Source organism: Chelonoidis abingdonii, chromosome 1 (genome assembly GCF_003597395.2).
Source record: "Chelonoidis abingdonii isolate Lonesome George chromosome 1, CheloAbing_2.0, whole genome shotgun sequence".
Taxonomy (NCBI): Eukaryota; Metazoa; Chordata; order Testudines; family Testudinidae; genus Chelonoidis; species Chelonoidis abingdonii.
The window spans coordinates 95172942-95195028 of NC_133769.1; the positions used below are offsets into that span (position 1 = coordinate 95172942).

The 22087-nt window shown below is 45.6% G+C and overlaps 1 protein-coding gene and 1 non-coding gene across 2 annotated transcripts in view; both read left to right on the forward strand.

Annotated features, from left to right (window-relative positions):
• The window catches only part of UBN2 (ubinuclein 2), a 143612-nt gene extending 130470 nt beyond the window's left edge, over positions 1-13142 (forward strand). The window contains exon 17 of the mRNA XM_032803163.2: positions 3926-13142. Coding sequence (XP_032659054.1) covers positions 3926-3975 — 50 coding nt within the window. The 3' untranslated portion in view covers positions 3976-13142. The remainder of the gene's footprint in view (positions 1-3925) is intronic.
• A 1120-nt stretch (positions 13143-14262) lies between these two features.
• TRNAR-CCU (transfer RNA arginine (anticodon CCU)) lies at positions 14263-14335 on the forward strand. The gene has a single exon. It is a non-coding gene; the product is annotated as a tRNA-Arg (tRNA).
• Positions 14336-22087: the final 7752 nt, after the last annotated feature.

Genomic DNA, 22087 nt, shown 5'->3' on the forward strand with positions numbered 1-22087 from the left:
ACTCACACATGTCTCGGTCTCCTGGGTCACATGGCTGCCTGCACCTTCGTGACCAAACACGCCAGGCTACGCCTCCGTCCCCTCCAATCTTGGCTCAACTCGGTATACCACCCGAGCAGAGACGCCATAGATATGATAGTCACCATTCCCCCGAGCATCATAGACTCCCTCGACTGGTGGCTGACGCCCTCCCTGGTGTGTGCAGGGATGCCATTCCATCCGCCCCAGCCTTCTATGTCCCTGACAACGGACGCGTCATCTCTCGGCTGGGGTGCTCACCTCAGATATCTTCGCACTCAAGGCTTTTGGTCATCTCAGGAATTGGCCTTGCACATCAACGTCCGAAAGCTGAAAGCAGTCCACCTTGCGTGCCAGGCGTTTCAACAGCGTTTGCAAGGCCGTTGTGAATCAGTGTTCACAGACAACACAACGGCAATGTATTACATAAACAAGCAGGGAGGGACACAGTCTTCCCCTCCTTTGTCAGGAAGCCATCCAACTCTAGGACTTTTGTATAGCCCACTCGATAGACCTGGTAGCGTCCTTCCTCCCAGGCGTTCGGAACACTGGCAGATCGACTCAGCAGATCCTTCCTGTCTCACGAGTGGTCAATTCATCCGGAAGTTATCCATTTTGTTTTCTGGAAGTGGGGATTTCCCCGCATAGACCTCTTCGTTTCCCGCGAGAACAGGAAATGCCAGATGTTCTGCTCCTTCCAAGGTCTCTCCCCGGGTTCGATCTTGGACACACTCCTGATACCATGGACGGGCCAACTGCTTTATGCTTTTCCACCATTCCTGCTGGTTCACAGGGTCCTGCTAAAGCTCTGCAGAGACGGAGCTCGCTTAATCATGATCTCTCCAGCGTGGCCCAGGCAGCACTGGTACACCATGTTGCTCGACCTGTCAATAGCCAACCCAATTACCCAGCCTCTTCACCCAGACCTCATAACTCAGGACCATGGCAGACTTCACCACCCAGACCTGCAGTCCCTTCACCTCACGGCATGGCTGCTGCGTGGTTAAGCCAATCAGAATTACGTTGCTCTGCCTCAGTGCAAGTACTCCTGGGTAGCAGAAAACCTTCCACTCGGGCCACGTATCTGGCCAAGTGGAAGCACTTCTCCTGCTGGTGCGAAACGCAAAACGTTACTCCCACCGAGGTCCCGATCCCCACCATCTTGGACTACCTATGGTCTCTAAAACAGCAGGGCCTAGCAATATCATCATTGAGGGTGCACTTGGCAGCTATCTCTACCTTCCACCCAGGGAGAGTGGCCGCTCAGTGTTCTCGCACCCTATGGTTTCTAGGTTGCTCAAGGGCTTGGAGCGCCTGTACCCCCAGGTATGCCGCCCCGCCCCAACGTGGAACCTCAACCTGGTTCTGTGCAGACTTATGTCTGCCCCATTCGAGCCGCTAGCAACCTGCTCGCTACTATACCTATCCTGGAAAACAGCTTTCCTTGTAGCCATTACATCAGCCAGACAAGTTTCCGAGCTTCGGGCTCTCACGATGGACCCACCGTATACTGTGTTTCACAAGGACAAGGTGCAGTTGCGACCACACCCAGCATTCCTCCCTAAGGTGGTATCAGCCTTTCATGTCAACTAGGATATCTTCCTTCCGGTCTTCTTCCCGAAACCACACTCAACACAAAGGGAGCAACAATTGCACTCACTAGATGTTCGTAGAGTGCTCGCATTTTATATCGAGTGGACAAAACCCTTTTGTAGAACGCCCCAACTCTTCGTCGTGGTGGCGGACTGAATGAAGGGCCTCCTGTCTCCTCCCAGAGGATTTCATCTTGGGTGATGGCCTGCATCCGTACTTGTTATGACTTGGCTCATGTTCCCTCGAGCCGCCTCACCGCATATTCTACCAGGGCCCAGACTTCATCTGCTGCCTTCCTGGCTCGTGTACCCATCCAGGAGATATGCCGTGCAGCTACCTGTTCTTCGGTACATACCTTTGCCTCTCATTACGCTCTGGTTCAACAATCCAGAGATGATGCAGCCTTTGGCTCAGCAGTTTTGCAGTCTGCAATATCTCACTCCAACCCCACCGCCTAGGTAAGGTTTGGGAATCACCTAATTGGAATCGATATGAGCAAGCACTCGAGAAGAAAAGACGGTTACTCACCTTTGTAACTGTTGTTCTTCGAGATGTGTTGCTTATATCCATTCCAAACCCGCCCTCCTTCCCCTCTGTCGGAGTAGCTGGCAAGAAGGAACTGAAGGGCCGTTGGGTCAGCAGGGGTATATATCCGGTGCCATAGCGGTGCCCAGCCGACCCACTGAGTGTTGCTAGGGTAAAAATCTTCCAACGAGCATGCACGCAGCGCGCACACACCTAATTGGAATGGATATGAGCAGCACATCTCGAAGAACAACAGTGACAAAGGTGAGTAACCGTCTTTTCTCAAACTGTGGGTCGCAACCCCATTTTTAATGGGATTGCCAGGGCTGGTGTTAGACTTGCTGGAGCTCACGGTCTAACCGCGAGCCCCATCTCCTGGGGCTTGGGCTTTGGCTTCAAACCTGGGCAGCAGGGCTCAGGTTACTGACCCCCAACCCAGGACTGAAGCCCTTCAGCTTTGGCCCTCCCCGCCCATGACAATGGGGCTCGAGTAGGCTTGGGCTTCAGTACCCCTTCCTGGGGTCATGCAGTAATTTTTTTGTCAGAAGGGGGTCGCAGTGCAATAAAGTTTGAGCACCCCAGTCTAAAGCAGTGGTTCTTCATCTTTTTTGGACCATGTGACAGGGTGCTGGGCAGGAACTGCTGAGCCAGCCCTTTGTCATGCCAGCTCCAATTAAGGGAGGTAAATAGGAACTGGCTAGAGAAACCTGTGCCTGATTGGCAAAGGGGAAACAGCTGCCAGCCTATTAGCCTGTGGCTATATACAGGCCCAGAGGAAGGAAGGAAGAGGGGAAGTCAGAGAGGGGTAGCTCTTCCCTTGTGGGTGCTGAGGCTAAGGAGTCCTCAAGGCTGAAAACCCCAAGCGGTATAGGATGAGAAGGTGGTGGGATTGCACCCTGTAAATAAACTGCACTGGTGATTGCTAAACCTAAGGGTCTCTGAGTGTTTTTTGGATCAGAGCAGAGGCAGGACCAAGGTGGACACTGCTTCGCCCTGTTACAGTCCACGAGCTCAGTATGGCTGAAAAATAGTTCCATAGTTGTAAAGGATTATGCAATTTAGGACATGGAATTTTCTTGGCTCCTTCATGAGTTGTGGCTCAGACAGAGAGTGGAGGTCTGAAGTGGGCTGAGTGGAGCTGGGGGTGTTCTTTACTCCACCCACACAATGCTCAGCTCGACAGGTTTTAGAAAGTGCTATTTCAAGAGCCTGTGAAAACAGTTCAACCTTTCTTACTCAACTGTTTTTACAATAAGTTCCATAGGTTGATTTTTATATGCTTTATTGCAAAAAATGCTAGAGAGACCTGAGGGTTAGATTTAGCACTCTCCCAAACAACAATTTAGCTGTTACTTCAAGAAAGAATAGTGTTTTCTGCTGAGTGTTAAGCATCAACAATTTTAATGCAAATTAAATAAGCTGGTGAGAAGATAATAAGGGAATCTTCCACCCCATGAAGACAGCACATTTTAGTAGTGTTTGAGTTCGGCATCTCCACTTAAAATTTATTTTTAAAAAACAAACAGAAGCTGCCCACATCCTGTAGACAGCTTATCCGTCAGCCACAGCCTTTGGTGCAAACAAGTATGTTCATTTACTGCATGTCACAGTTGTGCACTCTCATTAGCTGCTGAATTCACCTATTCAGGGCAACCAACAGGAACGCAGTTCAATATTCTGCAGTGCAGGCTGCTTTATTCATAGTGTAACTCACATAATCACAAGAGAGCTTATATCTGTTTTTTCGTTCCTCTTCTTTCCCCTTTTTACCCCCACCCCCAAATTCCAGATGGAGGCCAAAGTAAAGGGGACACTAAATTACAGCGGAAAACCCAGTGACTTCTGGATGAGCACAGGAGCATGAAGCGGTTCTGATTGGCTGATGGAATCTGCCTGGTTGGAAAAGTGCTTACATGGTCACAGGGCTGCTGTTTCTGTCAATGTTTACATACTCTGATCCCAAGCACTGTGGTGAGAGGAAAGAAGAAAAAGAAAACACTTGATCAAATAGAGGAGGAAAAGGAGGAAAGACTTTCATGCAGATTGATCAGAGTTTGAGGTTACCTAAAGAAACTCAGCGTTTTAAAATCTGTTCTGACTGGCAAGTTTCAGTTGTCAAACCCACAGTGGCACAATGTTTACTTTCTGGGTAATGCCTAATGATAAGGAGGAAGTATGAAGAGAGAGAGAGTAAATTTCTCCATCTATCCTGGGAGGTAGGAAGCCATCCACTTTAACAATTTGAAGGTCCCTGCAAAAGAATATGAATTGGCCCTGAGTGTATCATATGGTTGTGGACCATATGTAGTGCAGACCAGAGATGGTCTCTGCTTGGGCACTCTGTGGCAGAAATAAGAATAAACTTTCCACAAACAGTTTCTGATACAGACATTTGTCCAAAATTACCTCTTTGGAAAAGCCTAATGAATACAGGCCCTGTTGGGTTTTGTGGGTCCTGTGGCTAAAGCAGTCTCATTACTCCCCAGGCAGAGCCCCCTTTCAAAGAGAGAATCCTGTTGGAGAGGCAGGAGAAGAGTAAAGAGGGGTTTCCATTAGTCTCTACTCCCAAGTTAATTTTAGCATAGAGTGATTGGTATTTAAAGAAAAAAATGTCTTTTTTTTACATAAAATAGAATCTAAATTTTGTTTCAGATCAGACAGCATTCTTATCTCCCCACACCTAATTTTTTTTGGAAGATGAACACTATGGTTTTACACCCTTAAACTTGCTTCATTTTTTCAACTTGTTCTTTTTATGTATCTCTCTGCTATTTACAGCGTAGAATCTATGTCCTTCATAAAACACAAGGGCACTTCCTCATCCCTGCTAGATCCGTTCCCTCTTCCATCCAACTACTTTCAAAAGCTAGACATGATAGTGAACCCTTCAGCTAAGGAGAGCTGGATGAGGCTTACTTCAGAGCCAAGTTATACTGCTTCAAGCATTAGCCAAAGAGGAATCATTCAAAAGTGACCTGGGGTGCCTTTTCTCCTCCTGGGGCTGAATCTGTTGTCTCTTCAGCATTCCTGGCCCCTGCTGGCCTGGGGTACTCATGACCTGAACTCTGCCCTGCATGGTAATACAAGACAGCAAGGCTGGCTTTCATTTTTGGATAGTAATACATTGGGTAGTCCATTTGTATGTTTAGGAAACATTAGCACACATTGCACTTTTGACAATAGGACAGAAGAGGTTCTTGCATTAAAACTTTATTGTTGAGTCCCATCTTTCTTTAAGTGGAAAGAGAAGCATGGCAGAAATTGCAACATAAAAGTAAGAAAGTATGGGATCTTCTGATCTGGAATATCACAATTTCTGATTTGAGGCCCTTTCTCTAGCAAACCCAGTATATCTCTGTGATCAAAGATACTGGAATTTTAGTCTGTCTTGAACCTTTCAATAGTTCTGATCTGAGATTGTACTTATGACTGATGGTCACCTCACACCTTCCAAGTACAAACTTTGACCTCTGGCTATTAAATCTCTAGTGTTTTTGCTAAACCAACTTTTAGCTTTCCATTTTCTTTGACATGTGAACTATTTTTCTTAAGAACAGACAACAATTCTTTTTTCTATTTAGATCTCTTTGATTTTATATATATAAATTATATATAACATGAATTTAAAATAATATATTGTATATATCATATAAAAATAAATAAATGTTGGGTTGAGCCCAGCAATAAAGGATTTTGCACAAGGAATTTATGTAAATGACAGATTGAACCAAAATAAGATCCATTAGGTTTTGAATTTCACCCCGTGGCACTAGGCAAACTGTGTTTTTCTGCTTATGTAAATGTTCTGTAGGTGGCATGTTGGCTAGACAAAATTATAACTCTTAGCATCAAGGTTAATTTCAAAAAGGGTGTATATAATCATACAGACCCTGGCATTTCTGCTCAGATGAAAATTCTCCAAGGCATAAGATTCCATTAACTATTCAGAGGGTAGCATCCAAGTTTTGCTTTTGTGTGATCTTTTACCCCAGGAAGGGAGGAAGGAAGCAGATTCTGTGAAGTCAGAATTCTTTGACTTATGCCAAACATACCACACACTTCTAATAATGCATGTAGCTGAGGGGGTGAAGTGGAGGGCCACCCAGCAGCAATATGTGGAAAAGACCCCCACCCCAAGAGAACTCTGCCCTCTTCTATACTTCCTCCCTCAAGGTGTGTCACACATATTGCCATCCTTTACTTTCATACTTTTTTTTTTTTTTAAGTGAAATTCTAGATCTAGTGACAGGTACACAATTGACAGTCCTGGAGATTGGAGCCCTTTAACCATATAGCACAGACAATGACAGCACAAGTTTTCTTCTCCCCATCCCGGGAGTGTGCCTCATTTGCAAGGTATATTTCTAGAATTGAGAGGGGAGTTCAGTCTCCACAGCCCATTCAATCATTGTCTGTTTTCTGAGAATGGTAACAAGAAGGCATATTAGTACTAGTTTTGAAAATAGTTGTATGATGTGAAACTTCACTGAGGTCACAAACTCACTTCATATAGGCCACTGAAACAGTTTCTGGGAATATAACTATTTCTAGTCACTAACAGTCTGGTGGGCCACTTTGGAATCAGTTGACCCAAAGGAGAAAGATTCTGTATTCTAACTCCTTCTCTATTCTCCACTTCCTCAACCCGGAAAGGCCAGATCAAAAGATAACTATAGAGTAATTCCCAGAACCGGGGAGCAGGTGAAGGATATCTGCGACATCCCAATGCAAAATTAGACTAATACACTTTATTACTCCTTGCACAGCAACTTGTTGTTTAAGCTGTTTTTCAAGAGTTACAACTTTTTAAGGGCCTTTGGTAATGTATATAAGCTGCGGTACATACTAAATAACCCTCAGTATTCACAAGCAATAAGACCCAGTTGAGCTGTCTTTCTGGGCAGCTGACCTTAATTTGGGGATTGTCTGTGAGCTGAAGTATCAAGCTCACTCTGAACCTCAAATAATTCAAGCAATAATTTCAAACACAGGTTTTAGATGCTAAAAACCCTTTGGGTAATGCCTTCTGCTACATGTTCCAAAGCTCCAAAAGGCATAGGTAACAATTTTAAATCCTCTGGGAACTTTGCAAAGAATAGAGAAAGGAGCTAGGCTAGGTGAACCACAAGCTGCAAAATTTCTAATCATTTGGATCATTATTGCTGTATTGTCCACCTCCCCAAGATAGATGTTGATGGCCTAAATTGTTATTTTTTGACCATCATTCTCTATTAGGTTGCTGTTAAAATGCATTAGTAATATTGAGTCACCAAGTCATGAGTGGATGCTGTGGGTTTAACATCTGTTTTCAGCTAGTCAGAAGTGACTTTTAATTACCTGGGTTCTGGTTTTTGTTTGAATCCTGTCAAGGCTGTTTGGTGCATAGATTTTGGGTGAAGCAGGTACACAGGGTCTTGTTCCTTTCCCCCACTCCAACTGCCTGATGCTTCCTCCACACTCCTCCACTTGGTCCAGGACATCTGAGGACATGAAAGCAGAGAAATCCCGCAACTCTCCCAAGCTGCCATCAGTTGTGCAAACCATAACCTTCTGGGGGTTGTCTCTTAGGACTCCAACTAACTTTATCACATTTGCTGCTACATTTGTAAAATGAACTTTTGGCTGTATTTATTAGCGAATTTTAATCTAGTTTACAGTTCGTTTTTGGAGTAGTTTTTGCCCACAGATGGCTTAGGAGTGATCGGGTGTTTGATTTGTTTTGAGTGCATTGTTAAAGGCACAGTGATCCCTCTTCGATTATTTTAGTTTTGGACTTTCTTTGAAGATTGAATTTCAGGAAAAAGCAAAACCTGCAGTCAAGCAAAGCTCTGGAAGGCTTACACCCCGGTCTCCAGCTCCCCATTTTTTTTGCTGAGATGGGGATCACAGTAGGGACACTTGCTGTTTTGTTTTCTTAAAATGAACCAGAAGATAAATGTGTTAGGTAAATGACTGGTTAATTAACACTTTATGCAATTTTAATTTTAGAGAAGTTTAAAAATAAAAGTTGGTAGATTCTGATTGGTCCTAGCTCTGGTGAAATGGCTGTTACCCCTCCATGACTGACTTGATTCAGGCCTTTGTCCTTTGTTTAAGTGCCTTTTCTTTATTTTATTTCCCCCTCTCCCTTTCTTTAAACTGTTCTCAGAGATCCTAAAGTGCTGGGAGGCATTTGGGAGAAAAATCTTAAACTTGCCAAGATAACTTTATGCTGTTATACTATTTTCCCTTTTGTAAAAAGTGTGGTGTTTGTGTGTGTGTAATAAGTTATAGCTGCTGTATCATGGCATTCATTCTGTATGTTCTCTCTCACACACGAAGCAGTATTCCTAAGAATTCTATTTTACTTCTGAAAGGTGGACATTTGGGCACAGATGACAGTATAGTAAGCTGTGTGTGTGTGAGAGAGAGAGAGGAGTTGGTTAGTGGGAAAGGAATTTGATGCATTTCCCTTTGGAGATTTGTCTGAATCTTGTTTAGGTCACAAATGAAATTAGTTTGTTAATCTCAGTCTGTCTACCTGTAAGTATTAGACTGTCTCTCATAACCACTCCTAGAGTTTGGCACAATTCACCACACTGATAGCCCTTTTAGTAGAGGAGACAGCTAAAATACTAGGTTGAAACAAGTCTGAATTGAGATGTATTACAGAGAAGCTTGCATGGTGCTATCCACGTCTGCCCGACAATAGTCATTCTATCACTCTCTAGCTTAAATGAGTACTTAAATTCACCAAAGTTGTGCCATTTTCTCTCATGCAATAGAAGAATGGGGTGGGCTTCCTTATATTGTTCTCAGCAAATTAGTCTCAGTAAAACCTTGCTATAATCCACAAACTGCTTAAATCACACACCAGAAAAAGTGCATTTTTCCAGCTCTCAAAGACTGGAGTGAGGTGTCTTCTTGTTGAGACTTCATTATTTATAGAAGATCTACTAATTAGCAGTATAAATAATTTACAATAGATCTTAACTACAGTGATCAAACTAAATGAACGTATCTCTTTTATTTGTTAAATTTTGCTTGTTATATAATAAGCAGTCTGCCAATAGGTGTCCAAGTGATTTAATGCCAATTAGCAAGGTTTTACTATATGCTGAAAATAATTGAACAAATGTCTAGCTTGCATTTCTGTAAAAACTTTCAGAGAAATCAGTGTTGACTAGTCAAAAGCAAAATCAAATGTTGACTAATGCTGAATGTAGTTCAACCTACAATAGCAAACATAAGTAAGGTATGGTGGTTCTGTGAGGTATTTCTACTAGGTAGTGACAGGCTTGGTCTGGTTGCAATATGGAGGAAGAAAGTGTGGGTTTTCCCCTTCCAGAAACCAGATCAAGGTTTGAGAACTTCCCTCCCTAATTAGAAGCAGAGAGCAGAGTTAATCTAGAAAGTAAGGTGGGCTGTCAAGTACCAGGGTTTGATTTTGTGAGAGAAAATAGGGTATGGCTGTAATTTTAGTTTTTAACCTTACCCGAAAGCTTTGTTTAACCTGTTGAAAATCACGACTGTATATGTATAAATTAGCGATCCTGTCAGCACAAAGCAACCCCAAAGCTGGTTTACCCAACTTTCCTGAGACCCAGCAATTTCTGGCTGTTAACATAGCCCCTGGGGCTATGGGTAGGTGAAGTAACTTAGAGAACGTATAAATCTGCTCCAAGAGACCAGCCTGGCGTGCAACTGTCCCATGATTGGGGGGGCGAGGGGGAAGGTATCCTCCAGCCATGTGTGCATGCCCTACCTCAGTTGTGCTGTGCTCTCCTTAGCTGAGGCAAAGGATGTCTGTCTACATTTTTAGTATCCAACATGTGATAACTGTAACTCTATAGAGCAACTCTTAGAATGAAAAAAAAATTCCTAGTTATTCCATCTTTCTAGAAAGGAATTGCAACTTCTCCTTTTCGCTCATCAACCCCTTTCTGGCTGTGAAGCAGTAAGCTGCTAATAAATTTTTAATACTAATGAAAGTGTCCAGTACAAGTGGGGTACACTACCTTTGGTTAACTTTGACAGTGTTCTTGACTGCCCAACAACAAAAGAGAGGATGTGAGAGAGGAAAAGAGCTGTTGTCCAACCAAAACAAGTTGGGAGATGCTACCAAGTTTAAGATAAACCAAATAGCTGATGACACCCAGAGCTTATTTGGGACCGATTAGTTTCCACCTATGGGGGCAAAAAAACTGTTTTGTGTTCTCAGCTTTTTCCAGATAAGGCCTTAGTTTGATTAGTAGTCATGAATATCAACTATGCAGATAAGTATTCTTTACATGTTCCAGTGTTATGTACACTCCTCTCCCTGCCCCCATTAACAAATGTTAAACTTCTACCCAAAGAAACATGATGTAGTTTTTGAATGTCTGTACTACAAAAAAAGTATTTTTTTCTAACAGGGAAAATGAACTTTGTATTCAAAAAGAAGAAAAAAAGAAAAAAACGATTCTCTGGCGCAAACTCTAGTGTCAAAAGTGTAATAAAATGGCTTTTGAAGGGAGACTAAAATCTCCAGTTGGTGATAGGTTTGATTCTGAGAGCTTTTTAGATAGTTGCACAATATTCAGCTCTGCAGAACTGGACCAAGAAGCCATAGCAATCTGAAGTAATTCTGATGTATAGATTACACTTTTGGGTGGGTGACGGATTGATTTCCTGTACCCTTCCTACCACTGAAATATAGGATTTAGTAAATGCAATGTTTAGTGAACTGACCCTTTCTAATTAAGGGGAGATTTTAGCTAGTCAGTGGCTGGATCTCGTATAGATGGAATCTCTTCTAAATAGAGGCTGCATTGGGATCCCCACTGCCTTCTCATCCACTGCTCAGTGTTGCACTTGTTACAGCAGAACAATCCAGCTCAGAGGCAGGAGCTGTAATGAGTCTGTTTTAAAGTCAGTATTTCTATCTTGCTATAGCAGTTTGTGCAATTTTCTTGCATGCATTCTCAAGGTTTAGACTGGGATTTGTTTCTCTCCAGAATATTTATTTAGGACTATTGATTTAAAGAAGTAAAATACATTACACAATTAATTATTCCTCTCTACTTCCCCCCAAAAAGTCTCTGCTGAGCATTGTTATATTTTAGCAGTTAAATTAGTCTCCTTTCTGTGTGATTTTTCTCCCTCTTCCAGCCGCCTTCCCCCAAGGGTTGGAGGTCAAATGCATTTTGTGGTTAAGTAATCCTTAGAATGCTGGCAATTTCTAGGCTCCCAGTCAAAGATGCTTACTATAGGAGGGTATCTGTTGCTCTAATTTAGAGAGGGAGAGAAAGCACTGTACTAAACTCTTTCTTGTGAGCAGACATGGGCAAGTCCTTTTACCTCTGCCTAGTGAAGGGATTTGCTCAACAGCAGAGCTTCCAAGCTTAAAAGCTGCTTATTCTAATTGCAGCAAGAGTCCTCTCAGTGAAAGGGTTTAGGCTACAGCATCCTGTTTGCTGTTTCATTAAAAAAATATATGAAAGAGTTAACCAGCTTAATTCTACTTGGCTGGCTGGTGCTCTTGAGAATGTAGATTATGTAAAGTGAGGGGCTGAGGGCCCTTTACCTGGGTACTTTCCTGACTGTCATTGCCAAGTTTAGAACAAAAAATTAGCAGGTGAGTGCTTATTGTGCCTCAACTAAACAAAAAGAAACTGTCAGTATACAGACTTTTGTGATCCTCCTTAATACCAAGAAAGGGAATGTACAATTCCTGTGTGATGGCAGACACATTTGAAGTGGGGATTCTGTGATTTATTTTTTTTCTTCATTTTATTCCACACGAATTTACGTCTACTTGCTCCTTAGTACCTGCTTACTTCAGAACATGGGGAAAAGCCCTTGGCTTGGTGAAAGGAGAGCGGGCCCATGTGCTTACCTGATGAACTCCCCTGTGAAATGCTTCCCCCATATGATGACAAGCATGTATAGCAGCCCTTGAGGAGATGGGCCTGCATAACCAAATCCAGCTACTTACTGGTGACGGGTGCCAATTACTTTGGTTTTGTTTTTTTGTTTTTTACAAAGATGCGTTCCACTAACTTAAAGGGATACTGTATTTTTAAACAAGTGATTTTTTGATTTCTATCTTCTTATAAAACTGGACCTGAATACAAGCTTTGAGTTGATTTTTTTTGTAATAATCTCAGGACCTGAAAGATTGTAGCATTTAGTGTGTCTTAAAAATTATGTACTGTACCAGCCATGGATTTTGTAAATACACTTGTCTCCCTTTTTTCTATTATTTTAGTTTAAAAAAAATAAAAAAAGTGTATAAGGCTCTTTGCCAGAGGAACTGGTGCCTGCTTAATTTCCATCCTGAACTGGAGCAGGAAAATGGGGAAGCTGCTGCCACAAAAGTCTGCACCAGTTCCAAATGTGTATTCTTGCTGATCAGTTTAATACATGCTAGCCATTTAACAGGGAAGCTAGAGTTTCCTGTGTGCATTCCCAAGTGTGGCTGGCAGCGTGCTGGCCACCTGGGAGGTTCCTGATAAAACTCTTCACCTTGATACTGTGATGTTTTTGCTTTCCTCCCAAATGTTCAGGTTTATCGTCCTGCATTTTGCAGGACAGATTTTGGATTTTTTTTTTTTTTTTTGACAGGTTGCATATCTGACATTCTGCAAGAAGAGCTGGTGGACCATAATTCCTTCCATCCTGCTTTGGTCCCGCAGGATGAAAAAGCAAAGAAGGCAGTGCTATCCTATAACCACATATGTGCACTCACTCTTGCAGATCTCAGAGTGGTAACGGAATTTACTGAACCTGCCTCACAGGTCCCAAACATGTTCTGTCCCTCCCTATTTTCACGATCCTAAATAGGGTGCTGAGATTTTTTGGCAATAGGCTTGCTCTGAGATTCCAAGTGTTGCTAGCAGACCTGTGTTCTAAAGTAAGAGCCTTATTCAATTGAGTGTAAATGTTTCCTGTCCTTAATTGGGACAGGGTTCTTTTTCATGAGTGTATTTTTTTTTGTATGTGTCACGTGTCTGTGCTGTATTAAATAAAGAGGAATGTACATATTAGCACTGTCTGTGTGGTTGTAAGATAGAGAACTTCTCAACATCGTAAACACTGGACCATTTATATCTATCTAAGCTTTCTGCTATAGCTGATAAACTACAGTTCCATCAGAGACCCAGGGTTAGGTAACATGATCAATTCCCCAGTGTTTGGGGAAGAACATACATTGTTTCAGTCAGATGCCTTATCTTCAGGCTCCCAGCAGCAATAATGGGACAGATCCTGAGGAAGATTCACAATTACATGTGGAAGGGGGACTATTATTAAACAAACATATAAAGGCAAGCGTGCTAAACTACATCTTATCTTTCCGGTCCCACCCCGGAAACGGTGCTGGCGCTGGGTCAACATGTCGTGTTCTCAACTTTGTTCCAGTTCCCTAGTTTGTATCTAATCTGTTCGTTCCCGACACTGAAGACCTCTGCATTAAACTTTGATTGCCCCTTAAGTTTTAGTGCAACTAGCCAGCGATTGCAGAGAGGCGACTCTTAAATTAGCCGGGGACAATGCTGGCCCAGATTTGCTTGACCAATTAACCCCCAATCCCACGTGTCAGAAGCTGCTGACGGTGCACAAGAAAACTCAGTCCGCCCGGGCCTGGGAGTGTGGGGGGAGCTGAGCAGCGGTACCTCCTCACCACTGGCACAGGGCGCCACTCGCTCCTTCTATGAGCCACCCAGCACGTGGCAGCCTGGCGCGGCGGCGAGCGGCAGCCTGACATGATCTCAGGCCGCGGCGACGAGCGACTGGTGATGGGTCTGGCACGCAGCGGGGCCCCCACTTTGCTCCGTGGCCTCCCCAGTTCATCGTAGGGGCCAGGTTCTAAGGCCACGCACTGCCCCCAGCGCCATCATCGCCGCACTGCACGCACTGTCTTCGGGTAAAACTACACTTCCCAGGGTTCCGTGCGGGGAGAGCCGCCACTCCCATGACCTAGTGCACTACGCTGGTGCGCAGACACGATAGGTCCCAGAAGGATGTGCGCACAGCTTCTTGTCTACAGTTGACAAGAAGGTGGGGGAGCGTGCTAATAAATTGGCCAATCAGTGTTCGTTAAAGGGGGGCGGGGGAGGGGTCAGACGTAGGGAGAAATGAGCGAATGAAGAACCAGCATTCATACTAGCCCCAGTGGCCTAATGGATAAGGCATTGGCCTCCTAAGCCAGGGATTGTGGGTTCGAGTCCCATCTGGGGTGAAGATAATTTTTTTCCCCTTTCCCAAACTATTTATCCCTGTGAGGCAAATTGCTCCTCACAGGTCTTTCCACACTGTGCTCTCAACTCGGGGATGGACTGAAGTCACTAGAAGTGACTTGTGCCCAATATAGCCTTATGCATAACTCTGAACACTTGAAGTGAGGTGAGTTGAAGCATAATACCTCATCCTCTCAGATGAGATTATCTTTGACTGACTACCCCACAGCGGGGGGAGGAACCACACGCCTATCTTGCTGACCCTGATCAACATACAGTTTTATCAACTCCAAGCCTTTAAATATCTTGCGTTTGGCTTCAAAATTATGAGACTTTAATAAACGTTGTTGTTTTTTTAATATATTCACATCCCAGAAAGCAAATAAAAATAACCCAAAATCTCTTATTTTAAAGTCTCATGATTTTTTAATGCTTGGGATTGATAATATTATATGGCAATCAGGTTCAATAAGATAGAGTCGTCTGGTTGCCCACCCCCTCCCCCTCTCTGGGAGCATAGCTTTTGGCAGATACAGCATAAGGAGTTGGTTGGCTCATTAACAAGTGGAAGACAAAATATACGGCTCTCAATGTCACAAAAGTAACCATTAGACTGGATGAAGAACCCCTAGAACAGGGGCTGGCAAACTTTTTGGCCCAAGGGCCACATCTGGGAATAGAAATTGTGTGGCAGACCATGAATGATCACAAAATTGGAGTTGAGGTGCAGGAGGAGGTGAGGGCTCTGGTTGGGGATGCAGGCTCTGAGATAGGGCCAGAAATGAGGAGTTCAGGGTGCGGGAGGGGGCTCGAGGCTGGGGATTCCGGGGCGGGTGAGAGCTCCACTGGGTGTGTGAGCTCTGGGATGGGGCTGGGGATGAGGAGTTTGGGGTGTAGGAGGGTACTCCAGGCTGGGATCAATGGGTTTGGAGGGGGATCAGGGCTGGGGCAGGGGCTCAGAGGTGCAGGCCCCAGGCAGCACTTACCTCAGGCAGCTCCTGGAAGCAGCGGTATGTCCCGTCTCTGGCTCCTACATAGAGGTGCAGCAAGATGACTCTGCACACTGCCTTGTCTGCAGGCACTGCCCCTGCAGCTCCCATTGGTTGTGGTTCCTGGCCAAAGGGAGCTGCAGGGGCAGTGCTTAGGGCAGAGGCAGCATGCAGAGTGGAGCACCCTGGCTGTCCCTATGTACAGGAGCTGGAGAAGGGCCATGTCACTGCTTCCAGAAGCCAGGTGGAGAGGTCCCTGACCCTTCTCCCCGCTGGAGAACCGGGGTGGGTCAAACTCCAGACCCCGCTCCCCAGCAGGAGCGCCAGGTCTGGATTAAAATGGCTGGTGGGCCAGATTCGGCTTGCAGCCTGCAGTTTGCCCACACCTGCACTAGAAGAAGTAAGTTATTTTACCTAGCTAAGGAGTGAGATGTGTAATGATGATGACACCATGCTGTTTGTTTGTCACACAACAAATATAAAAAAACACCAAAAATGTTCATAAACTTGAAACGATTTGAAAAAGTAACATGATTGGCCCTCAGACAAAAATGATAGCTTTAAAAAACAGCAATGTATCTTGCCTTCCCTCCTTTATGGCATCATGGAAATCTATAGAAGTTGATACGAAAATCAACTGATAGTAAATGCCAATGGAAGATCTTCAAACTCCACTGGAAAGAGTTTCTTGCAACATCAGAAACTCTTAAGTAGAACAATCTAACAGTGGTATGAAGACAATGGACATATTTAGGACACACGTTAATGACAACATGACTTCCATGGCAAGTGATCATATGAACAGGCCACTTAGCGAAACATTATACAGACCAATTGAAAAAGAAGCCAAATCCATCAACATGACACTCAGAAGCCTGAACAGACCAGCACAAGAAAGAAATGGCAGAAAATGATGAATGTCTTGTGCTCCAAAGGATGAAGGGGAGAGGTCTGTATTTTTGTTTGTCTGGTTGGAGGTGGGGGGGTGATGTTGTTTGGGGAAGAGTTGGTGGTGGTGGGATTTTTTAACTTTTAGGATTCATGTAAAAAATAGAAACTTTAAATTTAAGCTGAGAGGCTCATGTACTCATTTGACTCCAGTGGTTTGGAGATAGCAAAACAGATAGCAAAATTCAAAATAAAATAAGTTAGTAACACTAGCTTGTGAGCACTGAGCTGCACACCAGTTTGTTGCCATAGATTTGCTCACAAGGCACTAGGACTGCAAACATTCGTTATTAAAGTGCTACTCATCAGTCCTAAGACTCCAGGCATTCAAAATACAGCAAAGGAGGCTTAAAAATAGCTCAGATGTCTAAAGCTCAAGTAAAACACATAAGGAAAAGTGCAAGTCACTTGTTTAGCCAGAATTAATGAATTCCTGGCTCCTGCCCAGCATGAGTAGGTAACCCAACTAAGTGTCCGTCTCAGTTTGTCACTCACCAGCCCCTGGAGCAGTGGTTCTCAAATTTTCATACTGGTGACCCCTTTCACATAGCAAGTCTCTGACTGTGACCCCTTATATAAAACACTTTTCTATATATTTAACACCGTTATAAATGCTGGAGGCAAAGCAGGGTTTGGAGTGGAAGCTGATAGCTCACGACCCCCCCCCCCATGTAATAACCTCACAGCCCCCAGTTTGAGAACCAGAGCTAGAGCCATTTCTCTGTGCACGAGCATGGTCACGTGGCAGGCCAGGTTTCTGTGTCCACTCTCCATTTTATTCATAATTTGTTATGGGCTAATTTCCCTCCGGCTCAGAGGTGAGGCCTGCGAGTTTGGCAAGAGTCACAAACTACCCAGAGCTGCGCGTGCCCCGTGGTGGGACTGTAAATGCACCAGGCCCCTGCAGGTAACACAGCGAAGCCGGGCGGTGCCTGGGACTGCGACTGACCAAGAGCGCGAGGCCCGGCGGGATGTCTGGGCCCTGGGCACCCCGGGGACGGGACCCGACAGCGCTGAGGGACAGCGGCCCCCAGTCCCCACTCGTTCTACAAACGAGGCGCGGGGGGGGGGAGGGGGCACTAAATCCGCGGGGAACGAAGGTCACTGGGGCTGGAGGCAGAGACCGCGCCAGAAACTCCGCCCACAGCCAGCGCGACTCCTCGAAGCGCCTTCCCTCAATTGCGAATCCGCCTCGGTGCTCGATTGCCCGCCCTGCCAGCGCGTTTGGTGGGTGCGATGATGCAACTCGGCCCTCTATAGCGCATCCTGGCACTGTCTATCCTGGGGGCTTCTGCGGCGCCTGCTCTCCCTGACCGCAATGGACAGTTCAGCGCCCGATTGCGCCGCCTCCCTGAGTTTGTTTCGGGGTTTTTTAGCGCTCGATTGCTTTTCCCTAATTGGGGAGGAGTCTGCGCCAGATGTCTGCTTCCCATTGGCTGATTGGTGAGGCGCCGGCACCCCATTGGCTGAGGGCGCAGGGAGACGGGCGCTGAGGGGGAAGATTGAGAACATGGCGTCTCTGCGGTCGCCGCTCCGTACCCTGCAGAGCCTCCTTCGGGAGCTGCGCTACGTGAGCGCCCAGGCGGGCCGCCCCTACCGGGACATGGCGGCCTATCAGCACCTCAGGGAGGCCTTCCGCGCCCACCGGGTACGGGGCGGGACGCCGCTGGCCGAGCCACCCCTCCCCCCGCTGTAGGAAGCTGCCGGCAACACCCCCGTGGCCCGGGGAGCCTCGCTGAGCTCCACGCGGCGCTCGGAGTCCGTCCCCAGGAGCCAGGGCGGGGCGGTGCTCTCTGCTGCCCCCTGCAGCGCAGCCTGGCCGGGGTTCCGCCGCCGCGTTCCTCGCCTTGCGCAAAGTCCGGCAGCGACCCCGGGCTCGGGTTTGCCGGTCACACGAGCTGCCTACTCGGGCGGGGTGGAGCTGAGGTGACCCAACGCCCCACCGCTGTTGGAGCGGGACACTGGCCGTGCAGCGCTGAGCGGAGAGAGCACGTGGCGCGCAGCCAGCCCCTGGGTGCCCGGGTTCCGTTTCTATACGCGCCCTTCCCGTGGTGGGGAACAGCCCGTTAGCTTGTGTGCTAAGCCTGTTGATTGGCTTCTTCCTGTCTACAGATCACCAGTGAGAAACTCTGCAGGGCCCAGCATGAGCTGCATTTCCAGGCTGCTACTTATCTCTGTCTTCTGCGCAGTGTCCGTGAACACCTGGCGCTTCACCAAGAGTACCACGCCAAAGGGGAGCGCTCCACTGAGGAAGCTGCTGGCCTCGTGGGCCTTAAACTGCCTCAACAGCCAGGAGGGAAAGGATGGGATCCATAGGGATGGAAGAGTTCACTAGAAAGGTTTCAGAGTGGTAGCAGAGTTAGATTTTTGCTTTGTTACAATTCTTATTTATTGTTAAATAAAAATCAGTTTATTGAAACTTCTTTATTTAGGTTTCCTCACTTAGGTTTTCTATTATTCTTAGGCTTAGATTCTCACCTGAAGGAGACACAATCTGCTTATCAGATGCTAGTTTCTGATGTGACAGACAAGGTCCAGGGAAACAGGGCAAAAACTCTCCCCTGACATGAGTGCTGATTTGTCTCATTTTCTAGAAACTTTCCTGAATCTCTGGATGAAATTGTACGTGTCTAATGTTACCTAGATCCTTCCAACAGTTATTTTCTAGCTGTCCTCCGTGTAGTAATTGGCTGTTTTAAGAGTGAAGACAGCTTGAAAGAAAAATACCAGAGGATTCCTCATGAGCACAAGAGGTCAAGACCTCAGATCTGTGCTTAATTGGAAAGATTTCACTAGCACCTACGACCACAGTAGCCCATGCAATAGTAATTCAGAGAGAAGAGCACCACCTACCGAATCAATTTCTATCATAGCTGGTTTTCTTCAGGGAATAGAATTGGGTTTCCTCTAAAGCCTTCAATATGTTGTATATCTTAAAATGTTTCACACAAGAGACCAAAGGGACATGGATTATTTAAGTAAATATGGCTACTATTCTTTGCTCAGCATACATGCTGGAACACTAAAGGGAAAAAAAAACCAGCAACATGCTTTCCCATTAGTCAGTAAATCAAGGTCTTCAACCTTTCATGAGCCATCCAACTCTGAAAAAAGTTCATACCCTCTTCCCGTCTCAAAGTAGACAGTTGGGGATAGAACTCCAAAGTCATGGGGTCTTCCTGGAGAATGCCCTACCAGCAGCTCCTCTGTTGAACTCATGTATAGAAGTATCACAGGAAGAGAGGTGGTATTTCACGTAGAAAGGTTCCAGGCCATCTAGAAGTTGGTAAGTCAAACTACTTGAAAGCCAGTGCATGTCCCAGAGACAGATGTAGTGTACTCAAAGAGCTATTTTATTTAACAACTCAGCTCCTGGATTTTGCTCGAGTTTCATTTTCCAAATGGATTTAAGATAAAGCCTCATGCTAAGCTCATTGTGGTAGTCTGATTTAGAGATGACAAATCACTCCAGCCACATCTGAATCTATGAGGAAGTGTTGCAATCTCTAGGCCAAATGCACATGAGAAGGAGCACTCCAGGTTGCTTCTATCTGATTCTATGAGAACAGTTGATGTTTAGCCATCCCCCACCCTTCAACCTTAAAGATTCCAGTGTTTGGGAGGGTTCAACGATCACTGGAGTCAAAGGTGGGGTGGATATAACCTCCACTAACTCCTCAAGATGCTTTCCCCTGCCCAGCATAATCATTTGGATTTTATCAGGACCACTATAGGCTGTTAAAAGCCAAGATGGATATATGCTGGGAATTGAAACGAGTAATGTGATTGATTTCCATAGCACAATTAAGTGTGCCTCACTGCTCAGTCCAGTGACTGTGATCAAAGGTAGCTATATTATGTGCATCTTCCTTGTCAGATTTAAAAGCTTGGTGACACACGTAGAATCACCAAACTGCAATGTAAATTAGCTGAATGAGTGTGAGACAAATTGATGATGCTTCATAGAGACAGTGGTAGAAAAGTGGAGTGTGTTGAGGTTAAAACCTAGTATTACTAACTAGCACTAAGTACTGGTCCAACCACCTTTTCCTTTCTAGCACCTCTCAACCTACTTTTTCCTCTCCTGTAGAGGAGTGGTCCTTCGTATACCTCTTGAAACCCTCCATACACAAAAATATAAATATACACATTATTCCCAGCTTTACTTTGCCATTGTTGTAGTGATTACCCTGTCTCCAGCTGAGAAGGGGTGGGGGAGAGGAAGAGGAGGAGGAGGGGAGATTTCCCTTCCTAACCTGGTTAAAGTTGGTTATTTTTGAGCAATGCAACATACTTTTCCCCCCTTCAACTCAAATTTTTATCAAGAACTTCAAATCTGTAATCTTAAATCTGTTTTTTGTTTTATATTTTGGTTCAATACTAGCCATGTGTAAAACTATTTTAACGTGTTCCTGTCAGGGCCGGCTCCAGGCGAGCAAGCAGCTGCTTGGGGCGGCCAGTGGTGAGGGGCAGCATGTCCTGTCTTCAGCTGCAATTCAGCGGCGGGTCCCTCACTCCCTCTCGGAGCGAAGGACTAGCTGCCAAATTGCTGCCAAAGGCCACGTCTAGACTACGCGCCGAATCGGCGCGTTAAAATCGATTGCTCGGGGATCGAAATATCGCGTCTGGTCTGGACGCAATATCTTGATCCCAGAGCGTGCTTAGATCGATTCCGGAACTCCAGCTAGACGACCGGACTTCCGGATTCGACACAGCGAGCCACGTGGATCGATCCCGCGTGGTGAAGACGGGTGAGTAAATCGATTTTAGATATTCGATTTCAGCTACGCTATTCTCGTAGCTGAAATTGCATATCTAAAATCGATTTAATCTCGTAGTGTAGACCTGGCCTGAGTGCAGGCAGTTCATCGCTGCACCTGGCTGTGACTCAGAGGTCTGCTCCAAGCAGGTTTTAGCCCTGTCTTTCTGACTGCCATATCCCACTCTTCCCTGCATATTCATTCACACTGTGCTTTGTCTGAAGTGTATGTGCCTGATTGGTGCCACCCCACAGCCTGGAGGAGGGCAGGCAGCGTGTGTAATGAGATCATGCTTGTCCTCCAGGAGCTCTTACCTGACAGCAGTACAACTAATTTTCATGAAGAGACTACCTGTAGTCTGCTTAATTTGTAACAAAAGAGGTGCCAGGGCTCAAGCAATTAGGTGCTGGGGCTCAAGTCATTTTTTTACATTTATAACCAATGCTGCAAGCCCAGAGGTGCCGGGGCTCTGAACTGCCAAGCCTAGAGGTGTCGAGGCTCTGAACTGCAAACCCCAGAGGTGCTGGGGCTGTGAACTGCCAAGCCTAGAGGTGTCAAGGCTCTGAACTGCAAAGCCCAGAGGTGCTGGGGCTGTGAACTGCCAAGCCTAGAGGTGCCGGGGATCAGCCCCTGGCACAAATGAGGCACTCCTAATAGTGTAACATCTCCTTCTCTGCTACATGCCAATTACGATGGTTCTTTTACCTCCCCACTCACCCAGGGTACAATTGCTAGTGAAAGCTGATGGAGTTCTGCCCATCTTTTATTCAGATCAACATCCAGATTACTGGCTGCTCATCTGACACTTCTGTGCCTGGCCCACTTATTGTTTCAGAAATGTGCAACTACATTAGGCCGGGACAATGTTTTTTCCTGTGTAAAACAGGGACAAAACAGACTTTTTTTGATCAACAGTTTTCTTGGCATTTTTTTAGGTTTTCACCCAAATACTGAATTGTTCTTCGCTATAAAATTGAACACATTTCAGTTGCCAAAGCCCCAGAATGTTCAGGACTCAGGAGCTGGCAGTGCTACAACAGTGGCTGGACTCCTGTGT